Source organism: Thermobia domestica, chromosome 5 (genome assembly GCF_964235325.1).
Source record: "Thermobia domestica chromosome 5, izTheDome1.hap1.1, whole genome shotgun sequence".
Lineage (NCBI taxonomy): Eukaryota > Metazoa > Arthropoda > Insecta > Zygentoma > Lepismatidae > Thermobia > Thermobia domestica.
Genome location: NC_137458.1, coordinates 216,786,687 through 216,807,343, shown reverse-complemented (window position 1 = coordinate 216,807,343; position 20,657 = coordinate 216,786,687). Strand labels below are relative to the sequence as shown.

At 36.1% G+C, this 20,657-nt stretch overlaps 1 protein-coding gene across 1 annotated transcript in view; it reads right to left on the bottom strand.

Annotated features, from left to right (window-relative positions):
* The window catches only part of LOC145686403 (outer mitochondrial transmembrane helix translocase-like), a 67,899-nt gene extending 51,421 nt beyond the window's left edge, over positions 1–16,478 (bottom strand). Inside the window, exons 1-2 of the mRNA XM_081759689.1 lie at positions 16,127–16,478; positions 3,744–3,788 (exon numbers count right to left, since the gene is read on the bottom strand). Coding sequence (XP_081615815.1) covers positions 3,744–3,788; positions 16,127–16,276 — 195 coding nt within the window. The 5' untranslated portion in view covers positions 16,277–16,478. The remainder of the gene's footprint in view (positions 1–3,743; positions 3,789–16,126) is intronic.
* Between the last annotated feature and the right edge of the window lie 4,179 nt (positions 16,479–20,657).

Sequence of the window (20,657 nt, the reverse complement as noted above, 5' to 3'; positions counted from 1 at the left end):
CTAATGACAGAATCTGAATCCCTTCAGCAATGGTACTTGAATTTTCAGATTTCTGGCACAATTCATTTATTCAATCATCTCAGTCTTGACAATTATAAACATTTTCAACATGGAAAATAAAAACAGTTATTGGAAATTTGGGGGTTTTGTGCAAAAAGTGCTTATATTCGCCCTCAACTTACATTGTGTCATAATTTGTTTTTCTTTGAACATACCAAAACAATATCCTCCTAATTTTTTTATATGTTAAAGAGGAACACCAGAGCTACTTATTTTGAAAATTTGAGGCTGATGTTGGGTGGGCTTTTTTCAGAAATAATTGCCAAATTTTGACTATTTTTTCTTCTTTGACGGTGAAATTCATATTGTTAACCCCACTTGGGAAGTACGTTACTATAATGTTTTAAATGCTACAAATTCTAAGATTGTTTTAGTGAAAACCATTTACAAATATTTTCAATATCTCCAGAGATCTAGTGGTTTCAGTACTTTAAGTCGAAGGCGAACTTAGGTGTTTTTTGCACACAACCTCCAAACTGCGAATGGCTCCTACAGCAGTACCCTTTGAGGAGAGTTGTGAAATTTTACAGGTGTGTTATGTTTGAGTACCACAACATATGTGCAAAATTTGAAGAAAATTTAAAACACATGAGCCACATTTCAGTTTCAAATTTGATGATTTCATATGGAATGACCCATATATAGAATGTGTCAGGCGTCATGTTTTTCAGTTAGAGCTATTTTCTTAGTGTTAATTCTTCCAACTCTTCAAAATACTCCTATCCCAAAAATCACTTAATTTCTTTTCCATATCTGTTTTAAGACTCTTTATGTATACAGGGTGGCGAAATCATCTTTATACATCCTTGAACTAATAAACTAATTCGAAATTTTGTGCCATGCAAATACTCAAAGGGGGATATTGTCTAACATACTCTCCCATATCACCAGATCATCCTTGGTGCCAACCGAACATAAAATTATATATTTTCCAAGGGCACTACGTCAAGTTATTACACATTTCAAATATACATGTCAAACGAAAACTTAACAACGTCACATTTGCTAGGCAGTGTTGCAAACTAAAAGCGCTACAGTATAACAATCATTCAAATTTTCGAGGACTCTATAACAAAAATATTTGGCAATGTATATCCTGAGAACTTTAGTGTTTAACACAATAAACATGATATGACGGATTTCGAATGAGTAGGGAAGGAATTACAAGAGACTGAAAATTTGACTTTTTTCAAAATCTTTTATGTCGAAAAACTGCTGTGATAAGTATCTCAAGCAATCACATAGATGATTTTCAATAGATGAGTAGATCATAATGCGTTTTACAAAAATTTGATATCTCAGACCATTCTGGAGATATGGCAAACACTAGTAAAGTCTGCAACATTGCTTAAAAGGATGTAATTGAGAGAACTTGTTGTAATTATGTCTGCCGAAAAGTATTGTTATAATGTTACAGAAGCGAAGTAAATCAAAAATTGGTTTTAAAAATTCCCACAAATACGTCATTTGAAGCAACATATCAATTTTTACCATTTTTACGATATCTCCGGGATGTTTGAGATATCAAATTGCTGTATGCCTATTGAAAACTATTTACGTAATTGGATGCAATATTTATCTATAGATTATAACGTGGAAGATTATGTTTCACGTTAGTTCCTGGGTTCGATAGTGTCTGTTCCTATTCGGGAAGTCATTTTTGTAACGTGACCAGTGGTTACAGTCAATTGTTCGGGCGTTAATTTATAACGTGGCTGTGGTTAGCATGGAATATCAACCAAAAAGTCTGATGTTTAACTTCTTTACCAACCAGGTTAGACGAACTATATGCTTTGTACTTCAGTTACTTACCACTCCTGGCATACTCAAAGTAAATCTGTGCCCACTGCATGTTGATTTCTGGATTCGAACCACAGTACAACTGGATTATTAATGTCCTCAATCACGTGATTTTGAAAGAAACAAATCATGTGATTGTCAGTATGAAGAATTTTGAATCATGCTTCATTCTGACAAACATATTGATATAATAACCCATACTCATGCATATACTTCGTAAATGTATAAATTTAGAGGTAACGAAAATAAAATTCTGTCATTTAAATATATATATTTCCAAGTATATAGAGGTTCACACTAAAACATTAATACTTACTCTCTTTATTTTTACGTAGGCAATATGTAAAATCAATTATATATATTGAGGACACGATATAAAAATAATTTCATCAGTAGCATAAAAGAAACTTTTTTTTTTTTTTTATTTTACACAATTTTTGTTGATTTATGTACTACCCCAATTTCGAGTAATAATTACGGTAATGATAATTACCTTTTTGATTGTGAGCCGGTAAACATTTTCACTAATGACAATTAATTTGAACACTCATTTTATTCACTTATAACTTTTTTTTTTCATTTCACTTTAACTATTTGCATACACTTTCATTCACAATTACGAATTAGAGAGGAAGGGGGGGGGGTATTATATTGTATTCCACTGCATCCAGCTCGGTTCAAATTATGCTTCTCAAGTTCCGCTGAGGTAAATTTTGTAGAATAATATAATGAAAATTATTGGTTCTTTTCACTTTGTTGAATTATATCATAGCGTGGCCTGTTCCCTTTCAGCAAAGTTTAAGTTTTACCATAATTTTTACTAATACAAATACGATCAGTCTGTACTTTTAATCGTATCGTAACATCATAAATTTATAGAATAATATTTAGCCATAACTTTTGTCCGATTAATAACTAATCATGCCTTTTTGGTTGGATATTTTGTTGCGAGAGACTCTCCCCGTGGGGCACCTGTTGCACACACACACACACATATTCCTAGCGGGCAAGTTACTGGCGTCTGCATTCATACGCTAATACAAAAAATGCTTATTCGCATTATATTATAGACGAAAATTATTAACTCTGTATAACATATATATAATCCAATCTTATAACAGTTTTTCACTTATCCAATAAAGTTTCACAGCACAGAACACTAAAATATACACGGATGATCATTGCTTTTCACGAATTACTTTTTGTTACTGTTTACATCACCATATTGTCTTTGTCCTGGGAGTGTGAAACAACTACGCCTACTACAATCTGTTTGCTGGGTGCTACGAAGAAGAGTGTTGCTGTACCTCAGACGGAAAATCTGCGCTGCAAGTCGGGAGCCTCATTCCACACGAGATGGGAATTTTGGGAATATAATAAATGACAAAAAGGAAGGGGGGGAGGGGGCAACCACTTACAAGACCTCTTTTGAAATAAAATCCTTTGAAGGAAATCACATTGACAATTCATTGTAAGTTTGCTTCTATTTGTTCGAAATGTGTCATATGATGGCCGTAGTATTCGACACTACGGTATTTTGGATGTAGATTATTCCCTCCATCCCACTTGTATTATTATTGTTGTAGAGACCTCCAAAATTTAGTTCTTTCTCAAATCTAGTTGCGGCAACTTAAGTGGTCCACCTTTCTTTCTTTCTTTCATTCTCTCTCTCTCTCTCTCTCTCTCTCTCTCTCTCTCTCTCTCTATATATATATATATATATATATATATATATATATATATATATATATATATATATATAGTGGGATTTTTACAAGAACGCTTACACTATCATGATCACTCAAGGCGTGTTATAGTAGGAAATATTTTAAGTAAAACTAAAACTAAACCGTACTACCAAAAACAAATTATATATTTATTACCTCTTTGCTATCGTTTATTCCAAGTTTTCTCATTAATTCCTGGGCCTGCAAAAGAAAAATGGTACATTCTTTAACTTAATGCATCTAAATACAACTTACACAGGACAAGTTTCAAATTATACTTAAAAATTACCGTATATGGCCTTGTTTATTCCATTCTTCTTATGCGAGTACTGTAGTTCTGTGAAGGTCAGAGTGTCTTATATCGATGGCACATGTGTTATTTTTTGTCATTAAATAAGTATTCCAACTGCTTGAAAATTGTAGCAATCTTAAGGAAATTTGAAGCACTTTTGTGCAAAATTGCACTCAGATCTCTACACATCCAGTTTCTTAACATTTGCAAGAATAATGAGGAGTTTCCAAAGTTCATGATTTGTAAAATACCACTAAATATTTTAAATCAACGAGGATCATAAAATTGTTCAAAATAAAGATACTTAAAAATATCATGAATAGTTCACGTTTTTAAAACTTTTACAGGAAGCTATATTCCTCATCAAGAATTTTGAAGACCAACATCCTGTTTATTACGATCTGTGACTTCATCTTCTATAAATTCTGTACATACAAGAAAATACAAGAAGACATTTCATTATATGACGTGAGATGATTTTCCAGTATAGAACTTTCATCTACTGATGAAGAAAACGGATCTGCTGAAACAGTCTACGAAATTCCAGCGCGAGGCAGTAAATTTAATTATTTATCAGGGTTGTATAATTAATTAGTTTTTGTGTGGTATGTTCAATTTTAAATCTATCAGTTCCCTAATTTCCAATTTTCCATACACCCTCTAAAGTAATGGTCACCAACCCTTGGTCAGCGGGCATCATATGATCTGCGAAGCAACAGTACAGTACGATTAAAAAATTTCAGAACTCTGAATTGGAATTATTCATATATAGACAAGGAAAGTAGTGATGCATATTTTATACCTACTTTTTTCATTAAATACATTTACTTTATTTTTACTACAAAGGCCTTACATTACCTCTACAAAAGATGTTGAAAATGTTTTCCATTAACCTCAAAGCACAAACTCACCCGCCGACACATATTGGTTGGAACTTTCTTTCTAAGTGTTCATGGGATATCAGTTATGACTATGTTGTACCACAAATTTTGGAGCATCATTGGAATGCTGTGGTACATCGTGTTCTTCAGATAATCGCATAAACAGAGTTGCGTAGACCAAATTATGTAAACAAGGCGCAGACAAATTTTTTGATGTTAGTCTTTCTTGGATCAATTTACGAAGAATCTCGATGTTCGTGTTCGATATATGGCTTTTGTTGAAACCAACAATAACATTCAACTTTTGATAATATTCGCGCACATACCTGAGTTGAGAGAATGATCTGTTTGTGGCTCCTAGACCTATCCGCCTCGCAAACACGATACAGTACACCATACACTATTGACTTTTCTATAAAGGTAACCAAGAAAGTTTCGTCGCTTTTTGTGGAGGTCTGTGTTCAATTGCGGTACGTGACGTTTGGGCCCCGCCGTTTGGACACTGGACGTTTGGGCGCGAAGCCATTTGGGCGCCAGACGTTTGGGCGCGAGTTAAATTAAAAAGTCATTATGTTAGGCGCTGAGTACTAAGTTCGAATCAAGATATCACAAGGTGTCTACTGTAGTGGAAGTCCTTGAATTATACTGGATTTTGTTTTACATACTAGAAATACTGAAATTTTAAAATTCTAAAAACTGAATTAACAATTAAATTTTGTAAATTTTAGTTTCAACCAAAGTTAAGTATGCTTTTTATTTGATAACTTTTCAAGCCAAAGGTAAGTAGACTAGACTAGATATGATTGACTGCATTACGTACATAGTGAGCCTATTCCATTAAAAAACTTAAAGAAGAACTTCTACTGTAGTTATGCAATAAGTGTGAATGTCAAACACATTTCTAGTGGCTAAATGACCAATATATGTACACTTAACTATTATTTCTCACTTTGAAATCTTTTTTTTTTTTTTTTTTTCCTTTCACCACTTTCTTTAGTGCAGATTAAATGCTTACAATGGGACGAAAAAAGAAAGTGTATTAAGTTTTGATTTTTATATTGGAATGTTAATTTTTTTTTTTTTTTAAAGTGATACCAGAAATACAGCATACTACAGTTCCTAAACTCAATGTCTTAGACACCCTGTATTAATAGCTTTCCCTCAACTCGATTAGGATTTTTAGATTTCTGGGCTCTCGGCATGTAAGGCCATTTAGCCCGTCACGTTTGAGGGGGCATACTATCCGGGAAAAGGAAAGGAAGAAAGGATTGGGGAAGGAAGGAAGCGGCCTGGACCTATAAATTAGGTACCACCCCGGCATTTGCCTGGTGTGAACGAGGAAAACCTCATTCAGGGTAGCCGGCCTGAAAGAGCGTGTTACACTTTTTCGACCGAGTGCCCCTACCGGGAATCGAACCCGGGACCGCTCGCACAGAAGGCAAGAGCGTTAGCGACTACGCTACGCGGGGCCACTTCTCTCAACTCGAGTGCGCGGGAATCTTTTATTGGTACTTCTTTATTGGACATAAGGAAGAGAAGAGTTTGGCAAACGTAATACGAAAGAAAGCAAAATTTTAATATTCATACGTATGTAATTATTAACTTTTTTAAAAAATACAAAAATTAAATCAATATGTTTTAATTAACATTAAGAAAATTATTAACAGTTCGTCTGATTCCTTCATTTCCTAGCTTTCTTATATAATACAAAAATTAGATCAACATTAGATCAGAAGTACAAGAATCGTGAACAAGCGAAAAATCAATCCATGACGAGGTTAGGCAACAAATGCCACAAACGCATTAAACTATTTAATTTAGATGAATAAATAAGATAGAAAATAGATAGAGAAATGAGGTGAGATAAAGATAGAAGTGTAGGAAATGTATATATCTTGATTCGCGCTTAGTTTTCAGAGCCTAGCTTACTTTATATTTCGTAAATTGTGATTTTTACAATGTACCTCGCGCCCAAACGTCTGGCGCCTAAACGGCTTCGCGCCCAAACATCCGGTGCCCAAACGGCAGCGCCGAAACGTCCGCGCCCAAATGGTGGCGCCCAAACGTCCTGTCCCGGTTCAATTGACCCTCACACCGTGAGTTGAATGCAAATGGAGATAGGGCGAAAGTCAGTTGTTGGTGTGGGTATATCCAACATAGTATCTTATTGTGGCAGTTCAGTTACACCGTGAACTTACGTAAGGACAGAACATGGGACCTCCACAGAGCGTAATAAGGGCGTGTATGCTGTACGAGTTCAAACTGGGGTAAAACGCCGATGCGGCGGGGCGGAAAATATGCCAGGCCTTTGATGAGGGTGTAGTGATTACGCGGACACTGCAGCGGTGGCTTAAAAAGTTTAAGGATGGTGACGAAACACTCGAAGACTCACCACGTGCCGGAAGACCAACACATATACAAAATTAAGATCTTCAGGTAGCAATTAAGGCGAACAATGGCCAGACATTTGAGGAACTGGGACTACAATTCAGTGTGAATGGAGAAACCATTCGGTAGCACCTCCATCAACTTGGGAAGCACTACAAGTTCGGTCGGTGAGTTCCACATGATTTGACCTTTGAAGCCAGAAGACAATGCGAGAAAATACCTGTGTTTCTTTGCTATCTCGACTGAGGAAGGAGCCATTTCTGGATAGGGTGTTGACATGTGATGAGAAGTGGGTCCTGTACGAAGCTTCACGGCGCCGTCGTCATTAGCATCAGGGTTGGCTGGTTTACACAAAACAAAAAAAAAAAAAAAAAAAAAAAGTTCGTAAAAGTGTGTTTGTAAAATCTTGATGAATACACATTTGTGGGTTATGACGTTTCACTCCCGCATATTATTCGTATTATATTCAGACCTAAATTCCCCATTCATTACTCAAAAAGATTATACTACAAAAGCAACTTTTATTTTAAAGTTTATAAATGTTTGTTTTGTGATTTTTGTGTAGTTGTTATTATTGTTATGTAACAACAATCAAAGAAAAATTCTAAATATTGTTTCGTTTCAATGTTTACTATTGATAAAATACATAGAAATGCCGTACTTTGTGTGTGAGGGGGGAAGGGAGGGCATACATACCCCACGAGAGGCATTTAGTGAAATGAGATGTATTTTTGGTATCTATTTATGTATAAATGAGTCTGAGCCAAAGTGGACTCAAATAATTCGTATCTTTATTCACTTTTCTTACTGATATGCAAATTAAGTCGTTGTATTTCTTTAATTTGGACCAATAAAAGTCGTTGTTAACTAACTTGAACTCAATTAGTTCTTCTGTACTCCGTAGTACTTTGAAATTGTCCATATGTAATTCTGTATAATAGTTTCACTTGTGCAACTGTTTATCTTTTTGTCCTTCTGAAATGACTATTTACAGTTATATTAAGCATGTAAAGATCAGTACAACGTATTTTTATCAGGATTCCTTCGTGAGTGAGTCGGCAGACGTCTCGCATTTGTGGCCAATTAGTCCTGGTTTCGAGTTCAAATGGAGGACAATTTCTCTCGGATGTAATTCGAGAAGCAGTTTTTATTCCGCTTTAAGCTTATGTGAGCCCTTCCAGCATAACCCGGTTGTTGCATTATAACATCAAGGCGAAACAAACTTATTTCTGTCCATATATATGAAATGAATATATAGAGCAAATTATTTAAACCAAACAAACCAGATTTAAACCAAAACAAAAAACTGGTTTAAACAAAAAAAAAGTTTTTTTTTCAATAAAAACCATGGTTTTTGCCAACCCTGATTAGCATTCAAAGAACCGGTTCCAAAAAAGCCGAAACCAGCAGTGCACCAGAAGAAGTCATCCTGTATTTGGTGGACTGCTCACGGTATTGTACATCGGGAACTGCTACCAGCTGGTCAGAGCATCAATGCAACTGTGTACTGTCAACAGTTGAGCCGTGCTCAAGAAACACTCGAAAGTCTGGAGCCAGCACTTCTGAATCGCAGCCTGTTACACGACTACGCTAAACCCCACGTGGCTAGCATGACCCGGGACACCATTCAACGCCTTGGACGGGAAACACTATTGCATCCGCCATACTCCTCGGACACTGCACCGTCTGATTATCACCTGTTCCATTCCTTGGACAATCACCTTATAGGATGCCAGCTCAAATCCCTAGTAGAGGTACAAAATGCACTTAATACCTTCTTCGCTTCATGGCCCACCAAATTCTACCGCGATGGAATCCACGGCCTTCCAGAACACTGGAGGAAGGTCTTTGATGCTAATGGGGACTATTTTTGATCTTCCAGGCCCGTCTTTGGTGACATATCGATGTTTGATAGTGGTGGGTAAAAAAGCGACAGAACTTTCTTGGTTACCTTTATAGCAGAGGAATATCAGGGAATTATTGTTAAAATATATAGAGGCAACGTTTATACGATTTTGTTGCAAAAAATTTACTTCTAAAAAAAAAAAAAAAAAAGCTTACGTGAGATTCATTGCTAACTATAGTGCACTCACTACCATCTAGTACTACTGTGTCTATGTAGCAAAACGTTTTCTAAGACCCCTTACAAATACTGCAAGTAATAATATTCTTATGTGTATCTTCGCGATTTTTAATTATAACAATTTGAAATTAAGAGTTCCGCGGCTTTTGAATCGAGCTACCCCGCATTTTTTAACGACCTTTTATATTAATTATTATAAATTATTTTCGTATTAAATAATTGTTATTTGAATACTTAAAATATAATAATTGTAATTAAATTTTTTATATGTGAAAGACAAAGTCCTGACACACTCACTATTCAAACCATTACCCAGCCTAACGGTTACAGATAAAGTGAGATTTGGAAAGTATATTGTTTGTAAAGCGTAGCCATCCACTATTAAATTTCACTCCTCAGGGGACTAAAAGGGGATTTATTATTATTTTAAATACCCACGTCGAAAGTAGCTAAAGTTGGAAACATTAAAATTGGTATATACTCTTTATTAAAATAATCTATCTATTAAAATGCTACAATAGCAATTAAAAGCGCCCGGACTCCAACGTATAACTATGGCTTCAAACTCTTTCATTTACGGTTATGTGTGATTTCATGTTTAACAGAGACAAGCATTTTAAGAACGAGTACTTTAAATAAACCAGTTAACTAGATCTTTTTCATAAAGTTTATTATATAAAATTGTTATTCAAAGCCTTTGTATTTTAATAAGCCTTCTCTAAAATCAATGCACATGAATTGTGCTCCCATCTTCCGAGTTCTTTTAAACTGTATGTTGTGGAAGTTTATATGTTTGTGGTTAATCCTTTCAACAATGAGATCTCGGAAACTACTGGCTTTAGAAAGATGACGTTTTCACTGATCGATTGAAAACTTTGCGTAGATTCTCCAGTTCTAATTGAATATTCAAAAAAACATGGCCGTTATTTCTTTATTACATTTTTTAGGGTACAAATGGAAGCGATGAAATTTAAAAAAAAAAAAAATAACTAAAGCATCATATCCTACGCGTTATATATTCGAACACCACGCTGTTGTATATAGGAGTTGCATATGTCTCAGGCGTTTATTTCATGGCCAAATAATAATGAAAAAGGAACGATAACCATTTCTCCAGTGTAACAGTAAGATGAATCCCTATTTTTGGAGTGATTTGCCCATTGAACACCATATATAACTGCCATTATAATTAATTGTGTATGTAATGTATTTGCTTATTACATACTGCATCCAAGAAGAAAGAAAACACTAGTCCTGCATGAATTAGAAACTCCAACCGGAAGTAGGCTTAAATTTTGCAAACGGTGCGAGATATTGAGGTCCCGTTTATGATACGCCTTGCCGATTTTTTTTTTTAAATCAAAACTTCTTTCGCTTGTGTCTGTAAAGGGACATGTACAGATTTTGTGAGGAATGAGAAGGATATTTATGCTCATATGCGAATGATGCGCTGTGTAGAGAGCGCAGTAAAACTGTTTATTGGTTATGCAAGATATTATTACTATTTTAAAAATTTTAGTTCTAGTGTCACTGACCTATTGTCAAGACGTTTTCTTTATATATTTTTTACGACAAAAGTCAAATGCACAACTTCTTTTCAATATAAATATATACGAACAAAATTTCACTGTTAAAACTTGATTAATTTGCTTATGCATTCACAACGATGACAGTAATCCAACCCACCATTTTGGATGTGTGCTTTTTCGAGCCTTAGTATTGTTGTTCATAGCCTTTGCTGCGTCAATCTGGTTCAACCATCTTTTGTATTTTTTCTATTTCATACTCATTTATTTAAAGCACATCTAATTCCTTACAACCCAGGTACCTGTTTGTAGTGGCAAGTGGGTGAAGAAAACTATATAATACTGAAAAATGAAATAAAAATGGCACCCTAAGGGAAAGAACCAGGGACCCCATGTACCCGAAGCAAGCGCTCTACCACTGAGCCACCGTGCCCCTAGATATAATATTGAAGTACATCGGATTTCAATCAGAAGAAATAAGAAAGCAATAAATGTGCAATCCGTCCATTTGAGGGTGAGATGGACCTTTTCTTCCCGACAAGATCTTTTCACAGTTGGCTTACTTTACTATATAAGAAACAGAGTTGGCTGGTTAAAAAAAAAGTTTAAACCAAAAAACGAAAACTGTTTGTAAAATCTTGAAAAACATAATTTGTGGGTTATCACGTTTCACTCCCGTATTTTATTCGTATTACAGAGGTTGTTCAACCTACATTTGGCCGATTTCGTTCCTTTCCCCTCCCGGGCAGAATGGACTCACCCGACCTGGTTCGTGGCGTCCTGCAGTGGCTTCCTGGGAACGGAGTTGTTTTTCCGCGAGAACGACAATAACGCACAAAACAGGACCATTGTTGTGAGTGTTGTGTTAAATTTGTTTCCAAGTGTGTGGGTTTTTGCTCTGTAACCGAAATGCCGCCCAAACTAAGCCGGTTTTGGGAAGGATATGTTGCGGCTGTTTATGACGCTAACTTTAGTGTTTCTGTCATTAGAAAACAGTGCAAGACGAATGGTTGCAACATCAGTTTAAGTGGAATAAAAAATGTTATTAAAAAGTACAAGGGCAACGAAGCTACACCATTTGGATCACCAACGAAGTTGCTTAGGAAGCGGTAACGCACCAAGGCCACCTCCACCATGCACAGAAAACTTCGCAAAATGGCAATGCAAGAAAATCCGCCAACACAAAGGTGTATGGCTAATCGTCTGGACGTGTCTTTGGGGACTGTGAGCCGGACGTTGCACCATCAACTCAAGCTGGAAAAAGTCATGAAAGCCTGCGGCCATCTTCTCACGGATGCCCACCAAAAGGAACGAAAATGTAACACCCGGAAGCTGTACGAACGGCATCTGGCAAAACAAAGGTGGATGTACGTCGTAACGCTCGATGAAGCATGGATTTACCTTTCCGACTGCGGCAAACCGAGAGCCATCATGTACCGAGAGAAAGACGCCAAGAACTTAAGAAGGTGGGTCCGTGGATGTAAAGAATCCTTCCCAAAAGGGTTCATGGTCGTTACTGGCTACTGTTACCGAGATAAACTGAAGATTTGTAGGGTGGCGAAGAACTGCAAAATAAATTCGCAGTATTTTCAAGAGCAGATCATGCGGCCGATCTACGAGCATGAAATTCCAACAATGTACGGAAATGTCTCCAATCTGGTGCGCATTCACATGGACAAGGCCTCATCACATACCTCACGATCGTCCCTCGCATTCTACAGGGAGCTGGAGGAGGCAAGTGGTATAAATGTTAAATCTCCAGATGCAAGTCCTATGGACTATTGTGGATTTGGATTGCTGAAGCGAGGTTTGGGAAAACGGGGTGTGACAACTGTGGAAGGACTTTGGAAAGCTGTGCAAAGGGAATGGGACAAGATTCCCTTCCCCTGTGGGCCGCGGTGGCTCAGTGGTAGAGCGTTCACCTCTGGTGCTTGGGGTCCCGGGTTCGATCCCAGCCCCCGCCAAGTGAACTTTGTGGTGGACAAACACCGTGTGCGTGGGTTTTCTCGGGGTTCTCCCGTTTCCTCCCACTTTCTTCATTCCACCATTTCATTCATTTCTCATCTTCACCGTCTCCTTTAGCCTAACCGGCATAACCGTGGGATGTAAAACTTAAAGATTTCATTTAATTTTTTTCAAGATTCCCTTCCCAGTTCTTCAAAGAAGCCTATTACAGTGGAAATTACACTGTCGGGCTATTGTTAGGAACCAAGGGAAACACATCGAGCATTGCGGACCTGGCGCCATGCATTCTTCTAAATTTTTAGGTAAGTCGAAATTGGCCAAATGTAAATTGAACCACCTCTGTACATTCAGACCTAAATTCCCCATTCATTACTTAAAGAGATTATACTACAAAAGCAACTTTTGTTCTTCTTTTATAAGTTTATGAATGTTTCATTTGTGATTTTTTTATAGTTTGTTATTATTGTTATGCAATTGCAATCAAAGGAAAATTCTAAATATTGCTTCGTTTTAATAAATGTTTATTATTGATAAAATACATCGAAGTGCCGTTTTTTTTGGGGGGGGGGGGTCATACAAACCCCATGAGAGGTATTTATTGAAATCAGAAGTATCTATTTGGATCAGAGCCAAAGTGGACTCAAATAATTCGTATCTTTTTCAGTTTTCTTACTGATATGCAAATTAAGTCGTTGTATTTCTTTAACTTGGACTAATACAAGTAGTAGTGAACTAACTTGGAGGTAATTATTTCTGTACTCTACAGTACTTTGAAATTATCTATATGTAATTCTGTACACTTGGTTTCACTTGTAGTTTGTTTATCTTTTTGACCTGAAATGACTCTTGACAATTATATTAACAAGTTTGTAAAGATCAGTACAACGCATTCTTATCAGGAGTCCTTCGTGAGTGAGTCGGCAGACGTATTGCATTTGTGCCCAATTAGTCCCGGTTTCGAGTTCAAATGGAGGACAATTTCTCTCGGATATAAGCCGAGAAGCGGTTTGGATTCCACTTTATGCTTACGGGACCCTTTCCAGCATAGGATCAGTCTCATTCAGTTATTTGGTTCAGAGGTTTGGCAAGACGGGGCTTATTGGAATCTTCTCCGAGTATTTTTGTACAATGTAGAAAACCTGTATTTTATGGGCGCTCGTGCAGCTGTGGTGCACCACATTTTGGAAGATTTACAAGTAAAATTCAATACTTTGCTTGAAAAGATATATTTAGGCTATAAAGAGCAAATTTCTGCAGGTGATAGAATTAAATATAAAGCAATAAAGCTGTATTTTAGGTTTAAAGTGTACGATTACTAGTATAAAATAATTACAAGTGGCTTACGACGGATAAAATAAGTGAGTGCTTAGAAGATGACTGTATTACATGCTGTTTTCTATTGGCGGTATACTCTGCATAATTTACAGAACCTGAATTTTGTGATTGCAAGTGGAGTATATACTAGTATGAAACCATGATGAGTTCTATTGAAACTCGTATCATCACCAAAATTCACTTCTTCTCACTACCCTTGCTTACGTGCATACGAAACAACACTGAAGCTCCTGTTCCCTTCGGACGCACCTCCCGAACGGGCCCAGCTGCTTCGCCCTGCCCTGACTGCACTCTCGCTTTTAGTGGACATTTCAAGTTTTTACTTATTTATTTACTTTTCTGTACATTCGCTTTTATGGTATTAGTCCGGAAGCACATCAATTTGCACCTGTACTATAAATCTGTACGCCATTATTTGGATATGTGCCAAATTAGTAGTACAGTCCGGATCATTTTAACGAACTATTTGAAACAAGAAAAGTCAAAGAAAATATTAAGACGGACTACTCTACACCTTCACCTAAACTTGTTCGGGTTATGTTTACCAGAAGAGGTCCAGAAACATCTAAAAATAGAAAATTGACAGGAGAAATGGATGATACTTCGTAAGATAACATAACCAAATCTCACCTGGGCAAGTCTTTACTTTGACTCCAACTGTGACTTTAATCGGTTCTTATAGGTTCAGTCACTTCCTGGAACTGTTTGTGCGTGAGTCACTTGTTGGAACTGTTCGTGCCTTTGGTGTGACGTCTTAGTTCATATTTTTCCCACTAGGTGTCTGTGTAGTCATATGGTAGTTTGTTAGTGTGATGTCACATGTTCTGTGTGGATGTATGTGTGTGCTGCTGTTTGTGGCATGCGGGAAGCGCGTAATTGAATTGGTTGAATTGCGTTAGAGAAAACCTATCATGGTTGTGGTCTAAAGCTGAAGATATTTTCGACGTATTTTAAAAGTGGACGTTTATTGTTTTTTCTTGTTTGTAATAATAGCAAGTGTGCTCGGTTTAATAAAACGACGTGTGTGCGGAAAGGAACATTTTTCAGTAATGTTGAGTATTGCGCATGTGTTCTTGGTATCTTATTTTTTCGTGTGTGGAATCAGCAGTTATGAGTTCATTATTCATGAGTGTTCTCCTATGGCGAAATGGTGAGTGTTTTCTTTTTTTTTAATTCATATTATTTTTATTCTTGATTTGTTTTGCATTTGAGTATTAGGCAAAGTATTTGGTTTGCTGCTGCTTGTCCTATTGTCTTGTTGAGATGTATTTTTTTTCCTTTGTTATGCACTGATTTATGATTAGAGACGAGTGTTTTTTTTTTTTTTTTTAATTTTTCCCTTCTTATCTTAGCTTTATAGTAGTGGTGTGATTATTTATTATTATTTTGGATGTTTTTATGGTACTTGAGCGGGGGGTTTGGGGGGCGGTAGCCCCCATTTAGATCTCAAAATTCATGGTCACCTGAATTGATGTTTACTAACATTGTGGCCCTTGTACTTATAGTATAATTCTTAACATCGTATAGTAACATTGTGGCCCTTGTACTTATAGTATAATTCTTAACATCGTACATTACTTTCACTGTGTTAGTAACTGTAATCGATTCATGCGATCCGGTTCCGGGAGCAGTTTAGGAATGATTCCTAAACTGCTCCGGGAACCGGATCAGATGAATCGGTTGAAGTCACTGTTTGAGTCAAAGTAAAAATTTGCCCTAACGGGAACTAACGTTAGTAGAAATAAACGAAATATATTTATTTTTGGAAAATTATCCTGGACTCCTACACTAACAATCTAACAAACTAACCTAACCTAATGTGAACAGAAATTACAGTAATTATAACTCTTTTTAATGCTAGAACACAGGCCGGTTAATGTTTAGCAGAAGGGGTCCAAAAGTACGTAAAATCTACAAAAATGCCATTTATTCCTTACACGTCTCTTTTAGAAGACGAGAATACTTTTACATGTACATTTTCGAAACTAGTGATTTTCAAACAACCCGTATCATGCATTAGCTTCCAACCAAATTTGATGCACAAACTTTCGATTTTACTGGTCTCTTACCTTTTCTTTCGCTTTCTTTTTTTGTTTATTAGTTGGGTCTAGCTGATTTATCATCCATTTAACACTGAAATATGTCACAGCAGTAAAAAGTGAGAGTCTTATAATAAGACTAATGATTTCTGCACGACTTATACTAGATGTATCACCCATTTTTCAACTTAATTTTTATAATATCCTTCTCACCAACAGAGTCTTTGCACAGGATTCATCAAGAAATGAACAACTAGAATTTCTCATACAATGCAATTCATACAAGCTACAAACACGCCAAAAAACAGTGCAAGTCCGAATGCCACTGCACAAAAGTAGAAATCACTCTTTTCGTCTTCTTTTCTTCAGTAATTTGAAGTTTACTATGTGAAATCTAACAGCTTCTTCTTCATCTAATATTAAATTACACTAAGTGAGCAACATGAACAATAGCAGATCACGTACCAATTATCTGTGGCAAAGGAAATTTAAAACAGTGTTTTGCAAAACATTGCAGTTTTTATTATATTAAGTCACTCTGATTTTTAAAGTGAGTTACCGTATCAATAATTTCGCAACCAAGAGCCGCAAATTTTGTTTCTCGGGAAATTCCCGTTCAGAGACCATCTTCTATCATTTGCACTAAGAAAAAGTAATCATTTTAATAGATGTGAGAGTGCTATTCCATTTTAGGCACACATACATGATTTCATTGTTTATGTAGTTCTTTCATCCGTAAATATACACCTATAGTGCCTATTTTTTTTAAAAATAGTGCCTTATAAATTATTTAATGTGGGAGAAGTTGCATTCCTGGATGTGCATACTGCAGATTAACTTTAGAACGATATAGCTTATAAAGAGTATAAACATAATTAGTCCAGACATATTTCTTAGAAACTACAGTGAAAAAAAAATGCTAAGTGGTACTAAAAAGCACGAATGATATCTAACCGAGTCAGTTGCGTACAGTAGCGTAGCTAAATTTTTTCAGGGGGGGCCAATGAAGGGCCCAAGAAAATTTTGAGGGTGCCATCTCCAATGAATGAAAAATGTTATTCGCACACACACACACACACACACACACACACACACACACATATATATATATATATATATATATATATATATATATATATATATATATATATATATATATATATATATATATATATGATTTAAGTGGAAGCAGAGAAATGAGGATCTTTCTATTTTTGTCGGCAGCCGCAAAGTTATCAACTTCTTCGAGATCTAACTATTTAACAATTTTCTTCTCAATATAATCCTGAGTTTCTCAATCTATCATCAGTTATTGAATTCCGTATATGTCTTTAATCTTTTCAAACATGAGAATGAGCTTTCACATGTAGCACTAGTACCGGTAACTGGTATAGTCACAGAGATGATATTTAGCTTCTAGGTTTCTAGGAATGCGTCTTTGTAGACCCAAAAAGATCAATGAAATTCCTAAAGAAATCAACTTTTGTTTTCTCTCGTCTTCATACAACTTAATTATGTTTGGGAGGATTTTAGTTCACATTTAAATATTTCCAGATCACTTCCATAATGCTGGGCCATAGGCTCGACAATGTTGTAATTTAGAAAGTTTTCACGTTTTGGACGTAGAGTGGTGCTTTTTACTATATGGTCCAAAGAGCTTTCCATCTCAGGGATTGCCATATAAATAGGCAGAAAAATGTATCTTACTTGTTACTATATTATCTTTACAAAATTCGTTTTCAGTCTCCAATGAAGGAAGAGATTCATCCAAAATGAATTTGTGATATTTCGATGGTGAATGTCTAGTTCTTTTCCACGAGGAATCCCTATAGTCTATCTGTTTCTGGCTCTGGAATTTCAAGACCATTTTCTTTGCATTTCTCTAAACATTCTTGATAAATTTGTTCGAATATTGTTCGTTGAGAGTTATATTCTGCAGGTTTCATCTTCACCAGCGTTTGAACTAGTGAATTTACAAGAATCAAACCTTCCGACATCAAACCTTCCGACATCAAACCTTCTGCATCTACTTGAGATAAGGCGATGCTCAAAGTTATAGCATGGCAGCAGTCATATAAATTTTACCAGCCCGGAAACATTCCCTCTTGTACAGATCACACTAATTTGCCACACGGAATGATAGAAGTAAATAAATATCACAAGTTTCAGATTTATTTTTTAATACCGCATAATAATATAAATAAATATTTGGTAGATAAACTCTAATAATAATAATAATAATAATAATAATAATAATAATAATAATAATAATAATAATAAAGTAAAAAGTGATGGACAAGGACAAATGTTCTTAAGGGACAAACGTCGCACAGAAACAAGAACTGAACTCTAACAGGACACTGATTTGCTGTCTCAGCCCACTTTAAATTTTAAGCAGTGGCGGCTGGTACTATATGTTGCATGGTTGTGCAACCGGATATGTTTTTTAATACTACAGATATTTAAAAGTATTAAAGTAGTGTATCAGTAAAAAATAAACCTTTGCTCTTGAGCGCAAAACAGTATTGATGAATTTCTAAAAAAAATAAATTTAAAAAACTGAAAGAAAGAGAGTGATTTACAAATCCAGTGGCAGAGAGAGTTGCAACTGGAAGCAGTAACATTGAGCATATGGCAGCGAGCTCGTATCTCTTAACATGAGGAAGTGGATTTATTCTTGCGTCGCTGCTATCCTCCCGTATACCTCTTTTCCAGTTGCTAATTCGTTTTCAACTGGTATACAACAGTCAGCTTCTGTAGTAGTTACGAATTCCTCCGCTTGGCAGCGCTTGACTCAATTGATAGGTTGAGTGAGATATAGACGCTTGGAAGAAAGAAGTTATTCACCAAACAGAAACTCGCAAAATTACAAATACGAGTCTGGTGGTAGCAGGGGCGGATCCAGGCTGAATGTTTGGGGAAGGGCGGTCGTTCGAAGTCAATAGATTTTATTTTACTTTTATAATACAAAAGTAAACATTCTTGGGATAGATTTTATTTTTAAAATAAAAATATCCTATTCTGGAGAGAGTGAGGGAAGGGGGCGATCGAGTCTCGAAGAAGAAAATGTCTCACCACTGGTCTAATTCCTAGTTCTATGTCGTTCGCGCACATGATTCGGTGTTCGACTTCCGGCGGAGAGCATAAAAATTAATCTCAAATCGTTCACTTTCAATACTCATCTGTCTTCTTTAGTCTAAATTCCTGGAATGTTAAACTTTTTTTTTCATTTTCGTAGAAGTTTTGTATATAAATAGTGTATAAACTTACATTGATAGTGCTTGTTTGAAAGCTTAAAAGACTTTCCTCTTGATATTTTCTGAATATTTTTTGGATAAGACTCAAGAATACTGGGGGAGGGGAATACTTGCGCGTAACTACATACCTTTGATACTGCAAGATTGCAACCGGTGCTTCTTCAGACCACGAACCGCTACTGATTTTAAGTCTTGCTTTTGAAGCTTAAGTTTCACTTTAAAGTAAATTACCAATAATTATCATGTATTATTTATATTTCAGAAAAATATTCCGATTTCACGCTCTAAAAATATGGCAGCCTAATCAGTGACGAAACTAGATGTTTGGTGCCCAGGGCAAATTTTGCGGTTAGCATCCCCTTCATCTACATCTACACCAATAAACACACAAATTAGTTTGCTGGCGTCCGGGGTAACTGCCCTGGCTGCAGCCCCTTGTTTTGATCTGGTCGTAGTTCAATTATTTTTACTTGAACTCTGAAACTGAGTAATGAATTTGGCTTTACTTCATTAAACTGATGAAGTGAACACTCTTTTAAGCTAAAAGAAGAAATGTGTTTGTCTTTCCCTAATATCAAACAGTGTTAGAACAGACATTTCAATCGGGACCCCTTACAGCAAAAGAAGCATACGTTGCCTTTATTTTCTTTCGTTTGTTTACCTTCACTAGTTTTTAGAATTTGAAGTGAATTCAAATACACAAACACTTCACATCCACACCGAATGGCCAAAGCTCAGCGCTAGAACATCAGCTTAATATTCGGAAGGTGGTGTGATCGATCCTTCGTGGGTAAATAATTCGACTGAGAAGTTTACCAAGATTCTTCCTCGGTGTCACTAGGAAAATGTTTATGGCCCTAGTGTCTCATTTTCCTCATTTCTATCCTCTGGGTCTCGGATGTTTCAAAGCCTTAAAATAAATTCAAATGTAGTTGAAGTAACTTAACGCTACTATCCTGTACTTGATGGTTAGTAATCAGAAGATTGTAGTACTGGTTCTGTGATAAACTTCGGAATTTCCCTAGTAGTACCAGCTTTGGGATTAAGCTAGTTAAAACCGTTTAAAAGAAAATATTTCTGAACGATTTATTTATAAAGAATCACTGACTTTTGTTAGCCTCATTTCCCCAGTCTTTAGTTAGTAGTATAGATCTACAAAGCGCTGACTCCGTTTTCCTTGGAGATCGCTAACATCGCAGCAGGTTTCTACAGAGTTGCCAACGGCCAAGAGTGTTAGGAAACTAGACGTACTAGAGACAAGACCAGAGGGTAGTCGAGAAGGAGAACCAGTATAAGTAGCAAAT